This window comes from Mycteria americana, chromosome Z (assembly GCF_035582795.1).
Source record: "Mycteria americana isolate JAX WOST 10 ecotype Jacksonville Zoo and Gardens chromosome Z, USCA_MyAme_1.0, whole genome shotgun sequence".
Classification (NCBI taxonomy): domain Eukaryota; kingdom Metazoa; phylum Chordata; class Aves; order Ciconiiformes; family Ciconiidae; genus Mycteria; species Mycteria americana.
The window spans coordinates 68,161,269-68,181,852 of NC_134396.1; the positions used below are offsets into that span (position 1 = coordinate 68,161,269).

Consider the following 20,584-nt stretch of genomic DNA (forward strand, 5'->3'; position numbering starts at 1 on the left):
TTCCTTTTTCTCTCCTATGTGTTATACCTGTTCCTTTACCCCCTTTTTCTTTCAGAATTCCAGAAGATACACTGCCATTAAAAGTAACCTCAGTCCAAAAGCAATTCCCCAATATTTATAACTATACAGAAGGACTGCAAAGTGAGATCAAAGTGAGAACACTATGGATTCTGGAGTCATAGCTCTCAGATGAGTGCACTGATTTTTAGGGGGGAAATATAAAAAATAGTTAAATATCTTTCCAGCTTTGCAAAGAACAAGTATATTAATTCATTGCCAACCAGATGTTATTTATTAAATAATCATCTATCAAAGTGTTCCTCTTTGTAATTAGACAGTTAAAATTAAATTATTATTGAGGAGAATATCCAGTATTTTTGCTATATAACTTACTATACAACAGACGATCAGTCTTCTGTTTTTCATGCATTAAATCCTGAGTTCTCTCAGAAACCAGTATCTCCAGATGTTTGCTATATTTCTCCATCTAAATAACATAGAGAATTGTATAAAATAATCCTTTTACCGAAACAGATTCATAGTTTGATAGGATTTAAGCATTTGAATGATTCTGCTTTGAAAACATTCAGATAAGCAAAGGCTCAGATCTGAAAGAGCTAAAATTTTGAGAAAATCTGAGAAAAAATTTTCTTATAAAATCCAAAGATCAGATTTCTCCCTAGGTAAATTTATGATTCTAGATTTGAGATTGTTGCTTACACTTAAGAGGGCAGAAGCCAATTCCAGACTTTTCAAAGTTTGTGTAAACATTAGGGGTCAAATCCAATGCAGAGACCAAGCTGCAGACATGGATTAAAACATGTTACCAAAACCAAAGGTATCTAAGTCTCAATCTTTATCAAAAGCTCATAATGCTGTTTCACAAACTATCCTGCTATGCTATGCTATGCTTTTTGCATCCTTGCTCTGTGTGAGGCAACAGGCTGTGGAGGCAGGAGTCTCTTTTCTCTGCTGATGGGCTTAAGATACTCTGCTCAAAATGCATCTGTAAACATGCTATTTGTGGCATGCAGGGATTCTATACCCCCAGTACTGTAAGATCACCACCGAGCCACTGGAAAAGGAGAATATAGTTTCCTGCGAGTGCATTAAAAACCAAACAACATTTGACTGAAGAAACAAAAGTGTTCAGCCCCAAAGAAGTTGAGAAAGTTAAGAAAAACTGACAGAAATGGAATGAGAAGGAAAGCTGGGTCTCAAGCAGAACTGCAGCTACAATCAGCCCACCAGACTGTGGATTTTCTCATCAAACAAGGGGTATGAGATCAAAAAACAAACCTGAAGGACAGAGGTGAAAGTTATTGCAAGTGAGCAGATTGACTTGGATTGGATTAAAAAACTAAATTTACCAGAGTCATCATCATGTCAACAGGGCTAACTTTATTAGGATTCATCTTGTACAACATTTTCTTGACTTGTTCAAATGTAGGCCTTTGGGCTGGATTATTTTTTCTGCACCTTCTGATTAACTGCAGCAGGGAAAGAGAGTGAGAAAAGCAAACAGCCTTTTGTCATTCCAAGCACAGGCAGTGTTTCTAATTAATACTACTATTTTCTGTGCAAACTGCATATGAAGCCCTATCTGCAGCTGCTGAAAAGTGGCAGAGCTATACTGAGGTCTCCGGAGTTCTACAGATTTATGCTGAATGAAGGATGTTAGTTCATGAAAATGCTGCTGGGGCAAATCATGAATTAGATGCTTACATTCCTTCTGCCAAACACTGCTTAAGCTCTTGTCTTGTGCTTTAAGACAGTGTTATGCTGTTGGAGTCACATACTGTTTTCAGGGGACTTGTCTGTACACAAAATTCACAAAAGATTAAAAACCCAACTACTTCTTAAGAATGTTAACTCCCGACTAAAATCCAGTGCTGCTTATGAGGTTGCCTGTTACATTTAGGTTGCTACAAACCACCAGAAGTGAATTATATTAAGCTGAAACAAGGATGCCACAATCTTCTTCTGATTTAATTGAACTATGAGTGGGTCTACTTTGTTTTATTAGGCAGTTTGAGGCTACTGAACACATAGACCTTTTGCATGAGAATCAAAGCAAACTCATACTTTGCCTGAGACACATACTTCACTATTTGAAAGTCCTTTGCCAGTAAGCTAAATAGATACTACTAATATAAAATATGTATGGAACTCAACACTTTATAATAAAATGAAAATGCACAAAAATCAATGACTGAATGTTAAAAACATTAGTTATTACACTGACAATTTGAGGGGACAACTGAAGCTTTCAATTTGTCAGAATTACTGGGTTTTTATTAAGGATATTAAAGCATTTAATTGTGCCTTGTTTGAGATGTACTTTACTTCTGGGTTGTTTACATTCATCAAAGCTAATATTGCCATAAAACTTCTGTGACATGACTTAAATTCACTTCAATAAAGAATTTTTGTATACAATATTGTATCTTACTCACCTCTATGTAATCTGTGGGACAAGGGCAAGAATTCTCAGCCTTTCCTGAAATTAATTCTGCCAAAGGTGGGCACCAAGAATATTCAGCTGAATGCACATCATCTTTCTAGAGAAAAACGCATTAAACGATGTTGAAACAAGTGGTGTGTTTTTCATACCGCCCATTGAAAATATATTACTGTGATCATCTTTAGTTTTATGACATCTTCCCTATCACTTCCAGATCAGCTTTTTTACCTGCGAGTGCAAGGGAAAAAAAAATAAGGATATAACCCAGTCTGAACTGGGTGGCCTTGTCTAAAAGCTTTTCCATAGCTGAAAGACTTTAATCTCAGTATTTATATGAGGTAAACAACTTCTGAAAGAAATGAATACCTGGCAAGATATGGGGAAACTTTTGAGAAACCACAAGGTCTACATTGGTCTATTATCACAAACTGTCAGAAATGGAAGAATGGCAGTTTCAGGTCTTCATTGTTAGAATTCTTGTTAAGCAAATTATTGCAGACAGAACATGGTTACATATCCAGAACATCTGGTTTCAATTTCAAGGCACATTTTTTGTGTTTGCCATCTAGCACTGATCACAAGACACATGCAAAGAAGACATTTTCCTTATGGAGATCAGCTTATTTGCTCTTCTAGCATATTTTTACCACTGCAAGACTCCACTGAAAGGGCCTGTGCATGGCAGGAAAGGGAAGGAACAAGAGGAGACAAAAGAAGATGTTATGGCATACCTTCCCTCTCCACCCCCCTGCCATTAAGCCTCACAGAGCTAACCAAAAGATAATTTTGGAGCTACATTATTTTTGTCATACACTCTTCTTCGAAGTCCTGAAGGGAAGACTGGTAGATGCAGGAGGAAGCCCTGATTGCATGTTCAATTGGAACTGAACTGGCACCCACAAAATCAAGAGGAAAATGCATGCTCAAAAAATAAATCAAAGGTGCAGTTACTCAGAGTTTGGTTTGTATCTTCAGCAGAAACAGTATCAAAGTTGTCATGCAAACTTCGAAGTTCATCTTTACTTACTGGCATAGGGTCACTTCTTGTGGCAATTTCTAGTAAAATGATGGCATAACTGCAGAATAAAAGCAAACCAAAATCTTAATGAAATACCAGTTAATGGAGTCAGTGATTTCTTCTTTCCATGATTTCCTATTCTTCCCCATTTTATGACTGAAAGCCCAGTAAGTCAAAAAGGAGGATGGCAACAGTGCTGCTATCTGTTACTACTCTGTGGAGGAGTGGCTTCTTTTCAGCATAGAACACTGTTCTGGAAAATCTCCATATAGTCAATAATGAGACAGCATGTCCAGAGTAGATCTTTTACAGTAAACATTTTTGCTTGTTCTTTCTGAATTATATTTTCATCATCCTCATCTTCCTCCGATAAACCAAGGTCAAACACATTCACCAAGGGTGAAGAATGGAAAAAATGGGGTAACAACTGGGTGTTCAGACTCCTTATTGAACTCGCTAGAGATCTTTTAGAACAGTGATCTCTGAGAAGCCAGCAGCTCCTCCGGCCAGCAATCCTGATAAAGATACTCTTGCCTCTTTATGTATTGAAACTGTGTAATAATTAACTCCCCGCATGCATCTCAACTTGATAACATTTACTTTTATGGGGAATATTGGTTTGCAATCTGTTGTATTGCTAATGGTGGCTCTGTTCTGTAAGGCATTCCAGCTGTATAATGGGGTATGTCTATCTTTCTTTCAGTCCACTCAGGGACCACCACTGGCAAATAAAATAATGCATATAAACCATGCTGAATAATGTAGAAATTAATCTGATGAGATTTTTATGTTAATTTTGGGGTTATTTGGTGGTAGAAAGGAATACCAATCCTGGTGAGACAGCAAAGCTGAAACAGATTTTCAAGGAGAGTAATTAGATGATGGAGGTAACCCCAATAAAGCAGTATTGATTTCATTCAGCTTCAGCAGCACTGCTCAGAAAAGTCCTAACGTAATGGATAGTGAAATTCATGTAATAATTACAAATCAAGAGGAGCCAATCTAGAAGAAACTGTGACTGGAAACAGCCTCTTCAGCTCAAACAGGAGCTGCTTTCATGCTCCTGTTCTCATTTCCATTTTAGCTTTCCCATTTATTGGGACCCACACATTTCCCATCTATCCCAGGGACCAACACATTCCCTGGAGAACTTTAAAAGCAAGTGATTCATCTGTAAGAGCACACAAAATTACAAGTCCCACTCCTGCAGTTTCTACTCATTTTTTATTTGGGTCGTAACTTCAGGAAATATTAATGGAATTTTTGCACAGATACAAACTGAGGTTTTCAAGACTGGGACACTGCTCCCTAGCCAGTGAGCCCACATACATGTATCAGGAAGGCTTAGCACCTTGTCCTGGCTTCAGCTGAGATAGAGTTAATTTTCTTTACAGTGGCTGGTATGGGGCTATGTTTTGGATTTGTGCTGAAAACAGTGTTGATAATACAGAGATGTTCTAGTTGTTGCTGCACTGGTCAAGGACTTTTCAGCTTCCTGTGCTCTGCCAGGTGCAGAAGCAGTTGGGAGGGGACACAGCCAGGACAGCTGACCCCAGCTGACCAAAGGGCTATTCCATACCATATGGCGTCATGCTCAGTATATAAAGCTGGGGAAGAAGAAGGAAAGGGGGGACGTTCGGAGTGATGGCATTTGTCTTCCCAAGTACCCATTACGCGTGATGGAGCTCTGCTTTCCTGGAGATGGCTGAACACCTGCCTGCCCATGGGAAGGAGTGAATGAATTCCTTGTTTTGCTTTGCTTGCGTGCGCGGCTTTTGCTTTACCTATTAAACTGTTTTTATCTCAACCCATGAGTTTTCTCACTTTTACTCTTCTGATTCTCTCCCCCATCCCATCAGGGGGGAGTGAGCGAGCGGCTGCGTGGTGCTCAGCTGCTGGCTGGGGCAAAACCATGACATACCTGCTCATATCATCAAACACAAACTGTGTTAAAATGCAGGTTCTGAAGAATAGCTCAGGTAAAAAGACAACCTTTTTAATGCTACAGGGTACATCTCTATCTTTCTTCCCTGACTGCACGTTGCTCTTCTCCCTTTTCTGATTTCATCTCTTAGTGTTTTTTACCAAGAAAGGATTAACTGCAATACAACAAAAGAAGACCTGGATTTTGCAGACACGGGGACTGACAGCAAGATAGATTCAGCAAGCTTTCACTGAATCTGTCAAAACTTCATTGTAGTCATCTATGATATGAGCAAACCAGCTCCTAGGACTATTTTAAGGGGAGTCCTTGGCAAGAAATGGCTTCAGGAGGCCAGGTTGCATGCCAAGTCAAGTAACAGTTATCTAACCTGAACAGGGGCAAAGTATGAACCAGACAAGCAGCAAGGAAACATTTTCTGGAATGCATTTTGGCTGTGGGTCAATGGTAAACTGCAATGCATAACACATTTGTAAAATTACTGCTTAGTTGGAGCACAGTACTTTCTAAGACCAGTCCATGCTGAAAAGTAAAGACCGACACAGGACAAATTACAATAGCCAGAAATATCAGCACAGTGACAAACTGCCTTTAGCTGAGCTATTTTGAAGCAAATTCTAAGGGAATGTTTAAGCCTATAGATACAAATACTATTGAGACCTCAAATTCTTGCTTACATAATCTGATAGAATGGATTACCAATTAATAATGTTCTAGCACATTGTATACACATACATTTCTTTACAAGGGAATAATGTGCATTAATCCAGTAAATCTTATATATGAAATCATGTCTTCAGTCCATATAATTTTGAATGAATCCTAACTGAAAAAAGGGGAAGACTTAAACAACATTCTCTGTTTCTGCAACTAATTTTTCAATAAAAGCCCCATAATAGTCACTTAAGTCAGTAAGCATTTGTTGTGGCCTAGTGCAGGCCAAAGTAAAACTCAGAGCTTTTCATAAAAGGCAATAATAGCTACTATTTTGTAAATGTTGTTAATATACAGTGCTCATAACCACGCCTTCTTCTGCTCAACTGTGTTGCACTATCAGCATTTCAATCTGTAATTTAATTCCAGTTCTTTACATTCTGCTAGCTACCAAAGTCACCAGGAAGACTTCTGCTGGGCTGGGAATGTGGCAAGAAAAAGTAATAGAAAAGGTCCACAAAACATCTTGTAGTACCATTTTGCATTTTCCCCTTTCAAATGCTTTCGGCAAACTACTGGAAATAAGCAGACAGAGGAAGTATCATTGTTATGAAATAGAATACACCAAGAACACAGTGATTTTCCTACTTAATACAGAAAATTCATGCAAGAATCAAGAAATATAGGTATTTTTTTAAAAAAACTAGTTCAATGACTTTTTCATTGGATTATTATTCTCTGAAAATTCAGTTGTAATCCCGTTTACCTGGAAAGTGGTTGGATAGAAGCTATCCATCAGTGGCAAGGCTAAACCTGATAGCCAAATAAGTCATTGCAAAGTGATTGTGTATAAAGGCTTTCGACAGGAACGGGATGGAGCTATTCACTAGTGCATCCATTTCCTTTTCCTACCTCTATTTTTTCTCTGCAAACCAAATATTGTCACTGTGTGTATGCAGCAAAATAATGTATTGACAATAATTATAGAATTATGGGATGCATATGTGCATTGTGACATCCTGGAAAACTGATGCTATTAACTCTTAAGGTACTGCCATTATTGAAAATAATCTACTTTTTCAAAAGAAACAGCAACAAAAAAGGATTACTAGATAACAGCAGATCTTTATACGTTTTTTATCTACCAGTCCAGAGTAACTCCTTATAAATCATTAGACCAACTCTGCATTTATATAATGTCAGTGAATTCAGTATTTGGTTATCTACCTTGACAGAGAAGATCCCATGATATGTATGCTGTTCTGTATTCCAGGATCAATCCTTTTTAAAATACAATCAACCATATACCTGTGGTGACCACAGAATTACACTGAGCCTAATTGTCATTAAAGAATACTCAACCTGAGATGAGATTATTAAGTGCGAGAAACAGGAAAAGTTAACTACCTGTAGACATCTGTCATAGAATTGGGTTCAAAGTCTGAAAGGGAATGGATTTCAGGAGCTGTGTAAATCTGTATGAAATGCTGCTGGTATGAGCTTGACCCCTCAGGAGAATCTTCTTTTCTGTATGACTGCAAACCATAATCTACCATGGAAGAAAACAAGAAGCAAACTATTCAGTGGGTACTTCTCTGAAACATGTGCATTAGTAGACAGTAACACAACTAGTCTAAAGGAATTAATTTTCCCTATTTGAAATACACATCTTAGTCTAAAAATAGTGTGTGTCTGGTGGTCTTGTACCCCTAAACCAATTGCAAATATACGATCTGGAAACCAAATATTTGGGTGAGACTGCATGACAGCAGGGAAGGTGAACTACATGGCCCCTTCCAATAAGAATTATTTTATGATTTTATAAAATTATATTCAGAGAATAGGCTCACTTCAGTGCAAGAGTTAGCATGCAAATGCAGGTTTCTGTTCTACTCGTCCCCTGATCCTTATCTGCGGTGGCAGGTTGCTAGAGCAATTACAAGTTAGACAGACAAGAACTACTGAAAATCAGATGGTGGGCTTTACTTGCACACTACTAGCTTCAGAACAAAGGCAGCATAAATGTGAAATGTCTTTGCAGCTATACTTCTAGCCTAACATAGAAGAGATTCTCAGTATGTGACTCAGCATCAGAGAGGAGAAAAAAACAACTGACTTCAGTTTTCTTTTCGATATAAACAGCACTCTGCTGAGTGTATGGGAAGGCAGGATGCAGATATCTGGTTTTGTCTGGAGTGACCTCTAATTAAGATGGTCCTAGAGTTTCATTCTTTATGTTGGAGGTCATTGGAGTTTTTCAGATAGCGCCCACATTGGTTATTTGTGAGATTTGTTTAACATTATTGCATCCAGATAATCCATGAATATTTTAAGTCTCTATAGTGCTACCAGTTAACTTCTGAACAATTTCACAGACATCCCATTTAGTTCAGAGGAGCTGTGCTAAGGTGATGCAGTTGATGTAATCCAACTATCTCCATTTTTTATGCTTTTCTCCAGAACAGGCTCTAAGCAAAGTAGGCAGTTCGGAAGGCAGCAGGATACTAAACAAGTTGGAGAAGCAGGCATGGCCTTGTGTCATAGGATGAACCATTGAAAGACAATTCTGTTGCTGCTGTTTTTAAGATGGCTGCGGGTTATAGAGTGTGATAACTACTTTGGGGAGCAAGTAGAAGGGATGATCATTGCTTTCATTCCCTTTGGCAGCTGCAAACTAAACTAGATTCGCCAGTGGTTTTCCTGTCCCCACAGGCTATCTTCCTGTACCAGGAGCAGACCAGACCTGTAGCTCTGTCTCTGGGAGAATACAATTCAATTTTGTGTACAGGACTGAAAAGCTCTGAGTGGACTGCTTTTCTCCATGAAATCAGTGTTTACCAACCAGTCAGCATTACTCCATGTCTTTACAGCACTGTCCATGGCTCAGGTTTTCTCTCTGTATCAAAACTGAGAATGAGATAGAGTTTCTGCTCAGACTGATGTTGATAGACTCCATCATTTGTAGGATCTGGTGTGTGCATCAGTGACACATGTTAAATGACTTGACATGATAAAGTAACATGAAACTTGCTTCAGCACGGGGCACTTCTACTGAAGGCTGGTATAGTCAGCATTTCCACATGAAATGTCAACATGGAGGTGCTTGGGAGGAGTGTTGAGTGTGAAATCTATATGCATTAGTGGGTTAGCTGGACAGTTTTGAAATTTTATTTCTTATCTTCTCTTTACCTGCAATTTTACAAACCCATCGGTCATCTATCACACAGTTACTAGACTTCAACCGCCCATGATACATTTTGTGGTGGTGAAGGTAGGCCATTCCTTGTGCAATATCAGTAGCAAAAGAAAACCTGAAAGACAAAAATCAATGAGCTAGTATTTCTACTAAACTTTCACTCAAGAGTGGCTCGAAAGCGTACTGAAGTTGACAGAAAGCCTCCCTATGACTGCAATAGCTTTCAGTTTGTGTCCTCATGCTCATTTTTCCAAAACACTTAACGTGCGTTGCTGAAAGCCCTTAACTCCCACTCACTTGTCTGAGTCCACAGGCCTTTAGCCTCTTTTAAGACAGTTGGGTTTCTTCTAGAAATTCCCAGTAACTTTGTATCCTTGAGAGTGCTTTCAAATGTTTACAAGAGAAACAATTTTTTATTAACTTCCTCACTTTATTTGGAGGGTTTCCTCCCTTACAATCTTTTTCTTTGCTGAAGGCAAACATAAGGCAGAAGTACAAAGAGTGTTCCAAGAAGATTATTCTCAAAAAACAATGTCACTGCCTTTGTGGAAGTTTCATTGACAATGTGAACTCATTTTCTGAGTCATAGTTACCATATTCTGGTAAATATAATAAAGTGTTTGTAGGTATGCTAATCATTTCACCAGTATGTCTTCACAAACAGAGATGCAGTGATTTTTAATTAAATGGGGATGCTCAAGATATTTGGGAACAAAGTGAAGTTACATGGGAAAAAAGGTTTAAAAACAGTTTTGTAGTATAACTAGAGGTGGGTTGAAAAGTCATTGGCTTAGCATGACCAGTGCTAAACATATGATTGCTCAAAAATCCAGAAGACAAGTTGGGCTGAATATTTGAATTCACTTTCTTTCTTTTGTCTTCATTCTTTCCATATCACAGTGCAGGCCTGTCTGTCCAAGGACTTTATCTAAAATTAACATCTTGTCCTAAACAGCACATAGCACAGTTTGTGTCATTTAGCTTTTCAAAAGTTTTTTTCTACCTGAAGCCCCAGTTCAAAGGAATGTCTTCATTGAGCAGAACATCACTCAGGCTGCCTTTGGGGCAGTACTCTGTCACGATGGCAACATTTGGCACTTCTATACAACCTCCAATGAATTTGCAGAGATTGGGATGGTCAAGTTCCCTGTGAAAATCAACAGAAATCACAGCACACCAGCAATTTTCATGGATGTCCCTCCTGCTTTTTGTAGGGTAGCTGGAAAACCAAGTGCCTTGTCTCACAATGTAGAGAGAAAAGTAAAACAAGCATGACGAGATTTTGATCTGGTGTCAAAGCCAAGTTTGAAAGAAAGAGGAATATGAATTTACAGTCACATTTGGACAGATTGTAACCCCTAAAGAACCAGTGTAAAAATGGAACAACATACACTTCTCAGGTTTCATTTCTTACCTCACTTGCTTTACTTCTTTACGTATGGATTTGGACAGCGTGAATGCCTTCTTCATTATTTTCTTTATGGCCACTGTTCTACCATCGCTGAAACAGAATGAAATGCTATTCACAGAGTTTTAGGCCAACTTCATAAGCCAGACAGACTACAAAAATGGACTAGATATTTTTTCTACGATGGGCAGCTTCATATCTCTAGACATGAGGCACAGAATTTAAGCATGTCTATATGTGGATGTAAATCTGAATCTGAGTATATGACAGGTGACAGGGCCCTGTTTCTATGATAAGGGAAGGATTAGTGATTATAGTCAAGCATCCTTGATCTGTGGATGACATTTGGAACGTGAGAGTGTTAGAGTCAGTTGAGGCAGCTGGATGATGGAGTAGCGGCAAAGGAAATGTCAGAGCTGGCGAAACACATACAGCAACATCCCTGCTATCTGTTGCTTCTGTCTACTGTTTTGGAGATCCACCACCGATATTGAACATCCTTTTCTTCTCATGGGGTGAAGTATTCTCAGTGATGAAGCAGCTGAGTTTGATAGACAGCAAAGCCATTTTCCTTGGAAGAATAAAGGAATCCAGTGGAGATACATGCAGGACTTTAAGTGATACCCACCATATAAATACAGAGTATGGGGTCTGTGGTGTAGCAGATAGGTGCTTCGCCAGTGAGACTGAATGCCCCATTCTTACATCTTTCACCCTTGATGAATGTGTTCGACCTTGATTCATGTGAGGAAGATGATGGGGATGAAAATGTCATCATTCAGAAAGAAGCCGCAAAAATGCTCACTGTAAAAGATCTATGCTGGACACATTTACTCTCATCAATTTAGCCTCATCAATGAAGTGGCTGTGATTTTCCAGAACAGTGATCTATGCTGAAAAGACAGCTGCTCCCCCAGCTGATGATCCTAAGTAAGCTCCTCTGTCCTGCAAAGCACAGATTCTGCCCTCTGTATTCAAATGGTAGGTATTACTTCCATCTTTGCACGTGTTCCACCCTTGCCCCCTAATTATATTATCTTTATGGGAAAAATTTTTTTCTGGATAGCAGGATATGGCTAGACTGTTTGCCCGTATAGTTATATGATGTGTACCTTTATAATGGGATCCAGAGGTGAAATGCTCTGTATCTTCAGTCACATCAGCTGGTTGAAGGACAAGATTTCTAATGTGCTACTGTATAGGATGCCACTTTTTAGTGCAAAGAACCTAGCTGTGCTCTGCCTGCGTTTTAGAAAAAGGGCTGCATAAAAACCTTGGTTCCAAACATATTTGAAGAGTAAGGGCCATTCATTAACAGATGCAAGACACATTATGCAGCCACAGCCTTTTAACAAGTCCCCAAGAGAAAAGGAGAAATGACAACCAAAACAGAGGCCTGGTATATAAGATATGTCACAGCCACTATGTGGTACAGAAGTCAGATGATGATATTAATTTACTGGATTTGGCCTAACAAGAGAAATGCAAGCTTTTGCACTACATATCAACAGTAAAGTGGCAAGAACCAGAAAGCAAGGTGAAACTATAGTATAGTAGGTACTACAATAAGTGAATAACATATTGACTTACTATCTCCCAGTCTGGGTGAAGTACTGTTTCCTGGACATGTTAGCAGTTGCTGTGCAGGAGCTCAGAGCAGTGCTACAGCTGGCATTGGAGTCACTGGGTGCTGGGGGAGCACTTATCATGCTTCCTGTTGCTGTCCATACTATGCGATCTAAATGGGATGTGGGATAAGAATCAGCACCTGAAGATGCATATTATTGCCAAGGTAGAGACTCCAGAGGCAGACAAATATAGGGAATTCTCCAAATCTTTGCATCTCAGCTGGTCTTGTTAACACTTAAGACAGAAAGCCATTGCTTGGAATGTGACTGCTGCACAAAAAGTAAAGAAGTTCCAGAGGTGACTCGTCAGAGATCTTTCCCACTAATCCTGAGGATTTGATGCAAGTTTCCTTTCTTTGCTCTTGGGATGATTAGCCCTTGCTGCTACTTAGATGATGAGGACAGAACCCAAGGAAGCAGAGCAAGCCCTGTGCCATACTTTAACAAGTCTATTTGGAGCTCCTAGAAGACTGTAAAGTACAGGGATGTGGGAAGTGATTCTGACACCAGAGGGAAGTCAGAGAAGAGCAACAATTCAGTCAGATGAAAAAAAATCAGTGATCTCAATGTATGTTTTTTAATCTCTGTTGACCAGCTCAAGGTAACAAAATGGATTTCAAAACAAATTTAATGAATTACATATCATTTCACCATCTCCAATTAAAACCCAGATTTAATCAATTAGTCTCAGAATTGCTGAAACCTCCCAACTCTCCCTGGTATCAGTATCCAATAAAGTGTTGCTGAAGAAGTTCAGCATCTCACCTTGCATCAGGACTGCCATGTTCCCACACCATGGTATTATCCATATGCAGTTCAAAATTGCGTTGACATTTAGAGTCTTTCTACAGCATTCAACCCAGAAATATATTAGAGATCCCTGAGATAGCTTTGAGAATAAGAGTGTGTATGTATATGCATATATATATATCTCTATATGGTGCAAAGCACCAAAAAAGGAGTTATCTTGAAAAAAGAAAGCTAATTTTTCACAGTAAAGGCTACATACCCTGGGTACAGCACTGCTGATGTATTTCTGTTTAGATAACTGTACATTTCAGGCTACTGTGGGTATCTCTGGACAGCTCTATCCAGAGGAGACATACTGTCTGTTTCCAAATCTCATCATACTATCAGTCCTCATTCCTCCTAAGTTGTTAATTATCACTCCTAGGTCTTAAACAGTATTGTTGCTTCGCAGGCTCCTCTCCAAGAAAACTATGTCTTTAATCTTGGATTTTTCAAATTAATTTTTAACGTGTTATTTTTTGATCATGCTTCTAATTTCCCTCAGTCTCTTTCTATTTGTTCTCCTCCCAGGTGATGTTTATTACCTCTTCTAATTCACTATCAGCTGAAAATTTGCTTGTATCCCTTTTTGCTATATTGAAAGACACTTTTCCTTGAGTGTTCTATTTCTGTTTTCAACAAATCTGGACTGAAATTCAGTTTGGTTTATGTACTCAAATTAATTTCTAAGCCAACATCTGTTCTTTACAGCAACGAGGATATCGTATCAAAACTACACAGAAATTAATGTTCAAGTCCAAGGCTGAAAGTATGTCTACTATATATTAACACAAGAATGTCTTGACACTTCTACTAGCAACACAATGACATAACACAGATAAAGCAGACATCTTTCTAGCAATTCCTCACAGAGACAGAAAGTGAGAGATTGTACATCAGCACAGACCTATCAATTTCAGCAGATTTCTACAGATTTACCCTTTCTGAGGGTCTAGGCATTGTTTCCTTCTGAATGCTAAAACAATGAACAGCAAAGTACATAATCTATACCTATTTTAAGTGCAGAATAGTAAAACATATAGTAACATCTGATTTTATTCTTAACATGTTTAATTAGAACCAATTAAATTATATTTTATATCCAGAAGGTAAGATGAAAAAAACTCTGGCCACAATGAATTACTTTTTGCAGCAAGTCTGTCACAGATAGCATACACTGAGAGAAATTAAGATCTCCTTATAACCCTCATTATATTTGTGCAAATCCAGAAATCCAGGTCAACTTAGTGAGACCAATTATACAGAATGATACATCCACTGAAGCAACTGTAATTTATTTTGTCCAAGTCCAGAGGTTATCTGTTTATTTTGGGATAGGCCTGTCTTTTTTTAATGGACAAATCACCATAAAAAAGAAGGAAACTACTTAAAATAACTTTGACATCTAAAGTTTCAATAAACAAAAATATCAGTGATCAGCTCACAGAGGTTACAGGGATGAAACTTTGGCTATGTCTTTCACAAATTGGTTCACCTTTTGTAAGACCCTTAAAACATGAAGATGTATTTATGATTGAGATTATTTCTCAAAATTATTAAAGAAACTGATCATATTATCAAAATGACAAGTTACTAACCTTGTTTGATGCAGGTGAAGTCTATAATCCAGCTTTCATCCCAAAACATCTTTTGTTTCTGATATTGAAACCACTACAAAAATAAACCAAATTCATTCCTGATGTAGCCCTTACTGACTTTGAAAGAATTAAAGCAGAAATTTTTTTTTTCAAATATGAAAGTTTGTAAGTATCCAAACAAAATCTGATGTTTAAGCATCCAATGTATATCTTATGAGTAACATTAGAACCAAGAGTATTAATAACAGGCTTAGAAGAAAACAGCATCTAATATCTTTAAAACTGTGTATTCTATATTCTAGAATCTAATTACATGTCATATTTTGCATTGGCTACAAACTCTCCATTATTGTCAATACTTCTTATGCACTATATTTACATCTCAGCCTGGACATCAGATGAGTGGTTTACATCACCTCATGTCATTGAAATGTCCTATGCATGACAAGAACACACTACATCCCAACCCCAAGACAAGGAGCAGTACATCTTAGATCCTGTAATAGAATTAGTCCCTGATCCACAAATGAGGTCATATTATGTCAAATACTCTAGCATAAAGAGTATTAGGTGGGGATTCTGTGGCTAGTTCGTAAAGAAGGCATTGATTGAAGGATTTGATAAAGAAGGCAATAGGTCATGTTCTGTAGAGCTGACATGCAAAACTAACATAGAAAAGTGTAAACACATGCTTTCAAAAGAGGTGCAGCAGATTATATTATATAGCTGTTATAGCTGCAGTCACTACCAAAATGCCATACCAAAGCAGCATTTTACCATCATTATACCATTTTCTATAGTGTAGAATTTAATTTTAGGAATTATACATTCATTGAAACAGGTAACAAAAGCCCAGATAATACGCAAGGAACATTGTGTGGAGATTGTGCTGATATTTTGGTAGGAATTTATGACAAATATAGAGCTCACTGAATCAATATTAAGTCATCCCATTTATTTCAAAAGGTTTCTGAGAAAAGACATCTACATTTTATCTTGCAAAGGTATGACTGAACAAAGACATATTAGCTAGGAGTGACCACTAGGCTTGCTACAGACACTGATATCAAAGGAATCCTCTCCTCTACTTGAATGATTAAAGGAGGCATTAGTTTCCCAGATGGTTCTTTTACATGATATTAATTACTGAACGGGATAAAAGGATCTTTCCTATCTTGTTTACTTATCACCTAAATGAAACATTAAAAAAAAGATGCTACTGCAGAAGTTAGCATGACTAAGTATACAGAAATGCAAGAAGAAAAAAAATAAACCTCAAAACCTACAGAAAAATAGCAGAAATAATAGGTAAATTTTGCTACAAGACCTTTAGATAAACCTATGAAAGGCCAACAAACTCCACTGCTCTTTCTAAAATGACAGTTGTTTTAAACTGTCTGAATTTCTCATCTGTCCAGTTACACACTTCTATGAGATCATATGGTTTTACAGGACAGTTACTATCAACACATTGTCACAACTGCCCTGTGGATTATAAATGCTCAAATAGTTTTCAACAGTGCTTCCGTTCCTAACTCACAAAGCCACACAGAGAGGCACAGAATGGAGAAAAAAACCTAACTGTGATTCAGGCCTCCTGTAGTACCTTACTTGGTGGGCCATCAGCCTTCTCCTGCTCATTCCCTCTCAGCACACTTGCCTACCTCAGATGCTCACTGCAACTGCAGTACAAGATGGAAAGAGAAGGAATCCCTGAGGAAAGAGGAGCCTACCAATTTACAGAATTTATAGGCCAAACCCAAAATAAATTATGTTACGTACACAGTCAATATAATGACTCTACAACTGCCATATTCACCTGCTAAATCCTTGTTATGAAATTCAGAAATGTATTTTTTTTAAAGATGCAGACACATAAGGAATATAGATCCTCTTTCCCAGAAGTACTGTGAAGTAATAAGCCATAATAAGTCTCCTCTTTATACAGACATTTTCATTCAAAGGTATCCAAAACTACTCCCATATTCATAGACTCCTCTCTCCTCATTCCCTTTTTGTTTTTCCTTCACAAGTCTCTTGTAATAATTGATAACTATTATGCAAAATTAATAACTTTGAACTGAACCAAACTGGTTAAGTTACACTAAGAAAATGAGTCTATTAAAAAAAAAAAAAACAAACAGAAAAAAAAAGAAAGATCCTCTTCTCATTATTTCCTTTGAGAATATCCCAAGTTGAATGTTTTCCATTATAAATTGTATTTGGACTCTGAGATTTAATGGCCTCTGGTGGAGCTAATCCCTTTATGAATTTACCTAATTTGGTTTTGAATTAATTTATTCTTCTAGCCTCCATAGGGTTTTGAAGCAGTTAATTTCATAACAGAGTTTTATTCTGAGTGAAAAGTACTCTCACTTTACTGGCAGGCCCTAGTTCCCATGTTGTGAAAAACTTCTTCCTTACCATTAAATATCCATCCCTCTGTTATATTCCTCTTCAGTCTGCTCTCTTACAGGATGAAAATTCCTCGCCCAATGAGCCTCCCCTCATAAAGAAGCCAAAAAGGTTGTTTCCCTTCCTGCCACTTTCTTCCATAGCACACAGGTTCTGGATGCAGAAGAAAATCTATCCCTCTACTAAGAGAGAGCTCCACTCTAACTAACCAAATCATGGAAGTAAGAGAAAGGAAATAGAAGAGGAGAGAAAGGATACTTACCATGACTGTCAAAATGAAGCCAGTGCAGACTAAACATATTGGTAAGGCAATTGCTATCCTAGCATCAGCAGACAGTGGGCATTCCCCACAATCTGCTGGACAGATAGAGCAGCCTTCTTCTTCCTCACAAAAGCCATCTCCACAGACTGATTAGAAAAGGAAACACATATCAGAATATTTTAAGGCAGTTTTATCCATCGATGAGGTTGTATTCAGATTTAAACACATGGCTCTTGAGCTGGGAAAACCTCAGAGTACCAGAAAGAATAAATTTTGAAGAATACAGAGACAGCACCCCAGCAGCTGAAAGAATATTCTGAATTTTTAAAGTGATACAGGATTTCTTTGATCAGATTAAATTGTTAATGACATCAGAGCCTTTGACATGTTTTGTATATAAATCACTTCATCACTACTCTGTTTCTCATTGTCCATCTGTTTTATCTGAGACTTAAAGTTCCTCAAGGCAGGCATTGTCTTTTGTATTCTTTGTACTTAATCCAGCCCTTGAGATCCCCAGAAGCCCGTGACACTTCCTCAGCAGCAGCAGAAGACACTGAGTACTGCAGAATGAAACCTTGCAACCCATACTTCAAGGATTTCTTTTTCTCCAAGGTCTTATGAAAATTATCAGCAGTATCAGATGTGATTTAAAACAAAAGCCCTAAAGGAGAAAGCTCCCTCTCCCACGTCCTGAACGGTGTTTCAATTTTACCTCTATGACTAAACTAGTATCATGCTGTACTTCAGCCTTCTGAGACGAGCTGAAGGTATTATTCTGTCACTATGTAATATATTTTTTTTTAAAAAGCCTCAACAAAACAAAATCCACTGCTCAGTAATAATTCTGCCTCAGTCCATTTGATTCCAGTATAATACCAGGATAATCACAGAATTCACTTTCTGGCTCAGGGGCAGAGCTGCATTTTTAAAATTTCTTTTCTGATAAATTGTAAGTTTCCTGGAAAACTCAGCCACAGCTGCCTTGAAGTGAATAGCAAATTCTATAGCTAAATACTTCCATCCATATTGGAGTTGCTTTGCTGCTTTTTTTTTTTTTCTTCCCATAACATTGGGAAATATATTCTCAAACTTCCAGAAGAGTAGCTAACAAGAGTACTGTGATGACATTCCTATTTTACCCAATATTTTTCTTCAGGTTGTGTGTTTAATTTATTAAAGTCCACTTTTTAAATTTTACATTGCTAAGAGAATTGTTATGGTTATTTCTGCTTCCCTGCGTACAGCTATACTCAAGTGAATGAAAGACGTGACTTTGGGAGCAATTGAATTTTAACGTGAACAAGGGAACCAAGATGGGTTTCTACCTTTCCAATATGCTTAAAGCTATTTCACATCCCTATCAGCTGCAGACAAGCTTTGTAGTACCTGAAGCCATTGGTCAGGGTATTTGACTTCACCTATTTGACAAGAGTGGCTTCCTACTGTTCTAGATTCATACACAGGTTAGAAGCTCTCAAACACTTTTGGATGTTCAGTGTCATGTGAAGAATAATTTTAGGAAGACTTTTGTGTATTTTCAATGATAAGGGGAGGTAGGAGTCCCTTTTGCTCTTGGTAACCATGCATGAATGATAAAAGTATTGAGCTTTGCAGTCAATAAGCAATTCCCTCACATCTTCATTTTATATCATACCTACTGCAGGAAGGACTGTGGTTTTTGCTTCCAGAGCAACTTGCATTCTCCCAACTCTGATGTGTGCGATGAGAGAAGTCACACCCACGTGAACTAAAACAACCTGCCAAACAAGTGAAAAAAGCAGCAAGCATCAAAACTTCACTTGCATACAGTAGGTTATTGTCCAATTGTGGTGTCTTGTGAAAGAATGTGTGCATTTTTTCAGAATCATGAAGGATGGGTGTCCTTGACTGGGGAGACTAACAGAAGCAGGAGAAACAACTCTTGTGGGAAAGGCAGGTCTGACTCCCCTCCTGGTGTGTGTTCTTTTCACTAAGCAGGGCTATGACCCTGTGTATTCTGCCATGTTTGCTCTCATGTTACTTCTGCTGGGCAGAAGTCCTCTAAAGACCATTTTAACCTGCAACACAGTCCAGTGAGTAGTGCAATATATTGTTAGTGTAAGCCTTAAATGGACAGATTAGGCTATTCTCTTGCCTCCCATACCTATTACTTATACTAACTACCTAAGGACTAGTAGTGTGAAAAGCTGTTACTTCCAAGTCAAGTCAGTTGGGAATTGATATTACTCAGCCATATGCATCACTTACACACATAACGCTGACAAATGATATGGGGAACACATACATGAACTGCACTACACTACTACAAGTAAGCTCTGGAAAGAGCAAACCAGTCAAAATCCTGTATGCAATAAATACACCTTACCTTGGCAGTCCAGTTTCTTTGGCTCATTTTGCCAGCTGTAGACAAAGTGTGAGTAAATATCTGGCCATCATCTGGGATCCACGGACCACATATTCCTCCTCTACCCTTTATCAGACATATTGGTTAAGTCAGTAAACCACAACACAATGAAAATCCTAGCTCTTTAACTTTCTTAAAATGACTTGTGTTCTCTAACAGCAAATAAAGTGATATTTTATAAGCAAATCTATTAAAATGCCAAAGCACAAGCAACACAGTTCTGTGATAAAATAAAAGACAAAATAAGAGAGAAGCAATTGTGCCTGTACTGAGTTAAAATCTCACAAATATTGTTATTTTTTAAAAATACATAAGCCAAAATGTGTTCCCAAATTTTAATTGCAGTAATTCTATGAAGCTAATACACTTTTTCAGGATTTGCTGTATTAGAACCAGAAACAGAATCATATCCCACTTTTTATTTTTTTAAAAGGGGTTTTACTGCAGTTTCACTTTTGAAACGGCAGCTTTTTTTTTCTTTAATGAGGAAGGAAGGCATCTTTTCTGTGCCTGTTTGCAGGTATTTCTCAGTAAAGCTGCTAAGATGTAAACCTCCCAGCAATTGCAACCATAGAGGATTATTTTGACGGTCTGAAGACCTTGTATTTTTTTGTTTGTTTGAAAGGATTAAGTCTGTCTCCTAACTCCAGATACTTCTTCAGGCACTTCTTTCAATGCACTGTAAGACATAGACCAACTCAAAAGAAATGGAGTTCCTGTTAACCAAGAGAAAATGTTTTAAAAAGTCATGACACTGAAAAACGAAACCAACAAAACCTCCTTTCGAATAATGAACAAGCTTG

The 20,584-nt window shown here is 37.9% G+C and overlaps 1 protein-coding gene across 1 annotated transcript in view; it reads right to left on the reverse strand.

Moving 5' to 3' along the window:
- The window catches only part of LOC142402810 (atrial natriuretic peptide receptor 1-like), a 40,529-nt gene that overhangs the window by 12,040 nt on the left and 7,905 nt on the right, over positions 1-20,584 (reverse strand). Inside the window, exons 5-17 of the mRNA XM_075488634.1 lie at positions 19,743-19,847; positions 19,032-19,134; positions 17,375-17,520; positions 14,698-14,770; positions 12,273-12,420; positions 10,689-10,775; positions 10,278-10,421; positions 9,268-9,389; positions 7,486-7,627; positions 3,492-3,540; positions 2,457-2,561; positions 1,371-1,490; positions 394-487 (exon numbers count right to left, since the gene is read on the reverse strand). Coding sequence (XP_075344749.1) covers positions 394-487; positions 1,371-1,490; positions 2,457-2,561; positions 3,492-3,540; positions 7,486-7,627; positions 9,268-9,389; positions 10,278-10,421; positions 10,689-10,775; positions 12,273-12,420; positions 14,698-14,770; positions 17,375-17,520; positions 19,032-19,134; positions 19,743-19,847 — 1,438 coding nt within the window. The remainder of the gene's footprint in view (positions 1-393; positions 488-1,370; positions 1,491-2,456; positions 2,562-3,491; positions 3,541-7,485; positions 7,628-9,267; positions 9,390-10,277; positions 10,422-10,688; positions 10,776-12,272; positions 12,421-14,697; positions 14,771-17,374; positions 17,521-19,031; positions 19,135-19,742; positions 19,848-20,584) is intronic.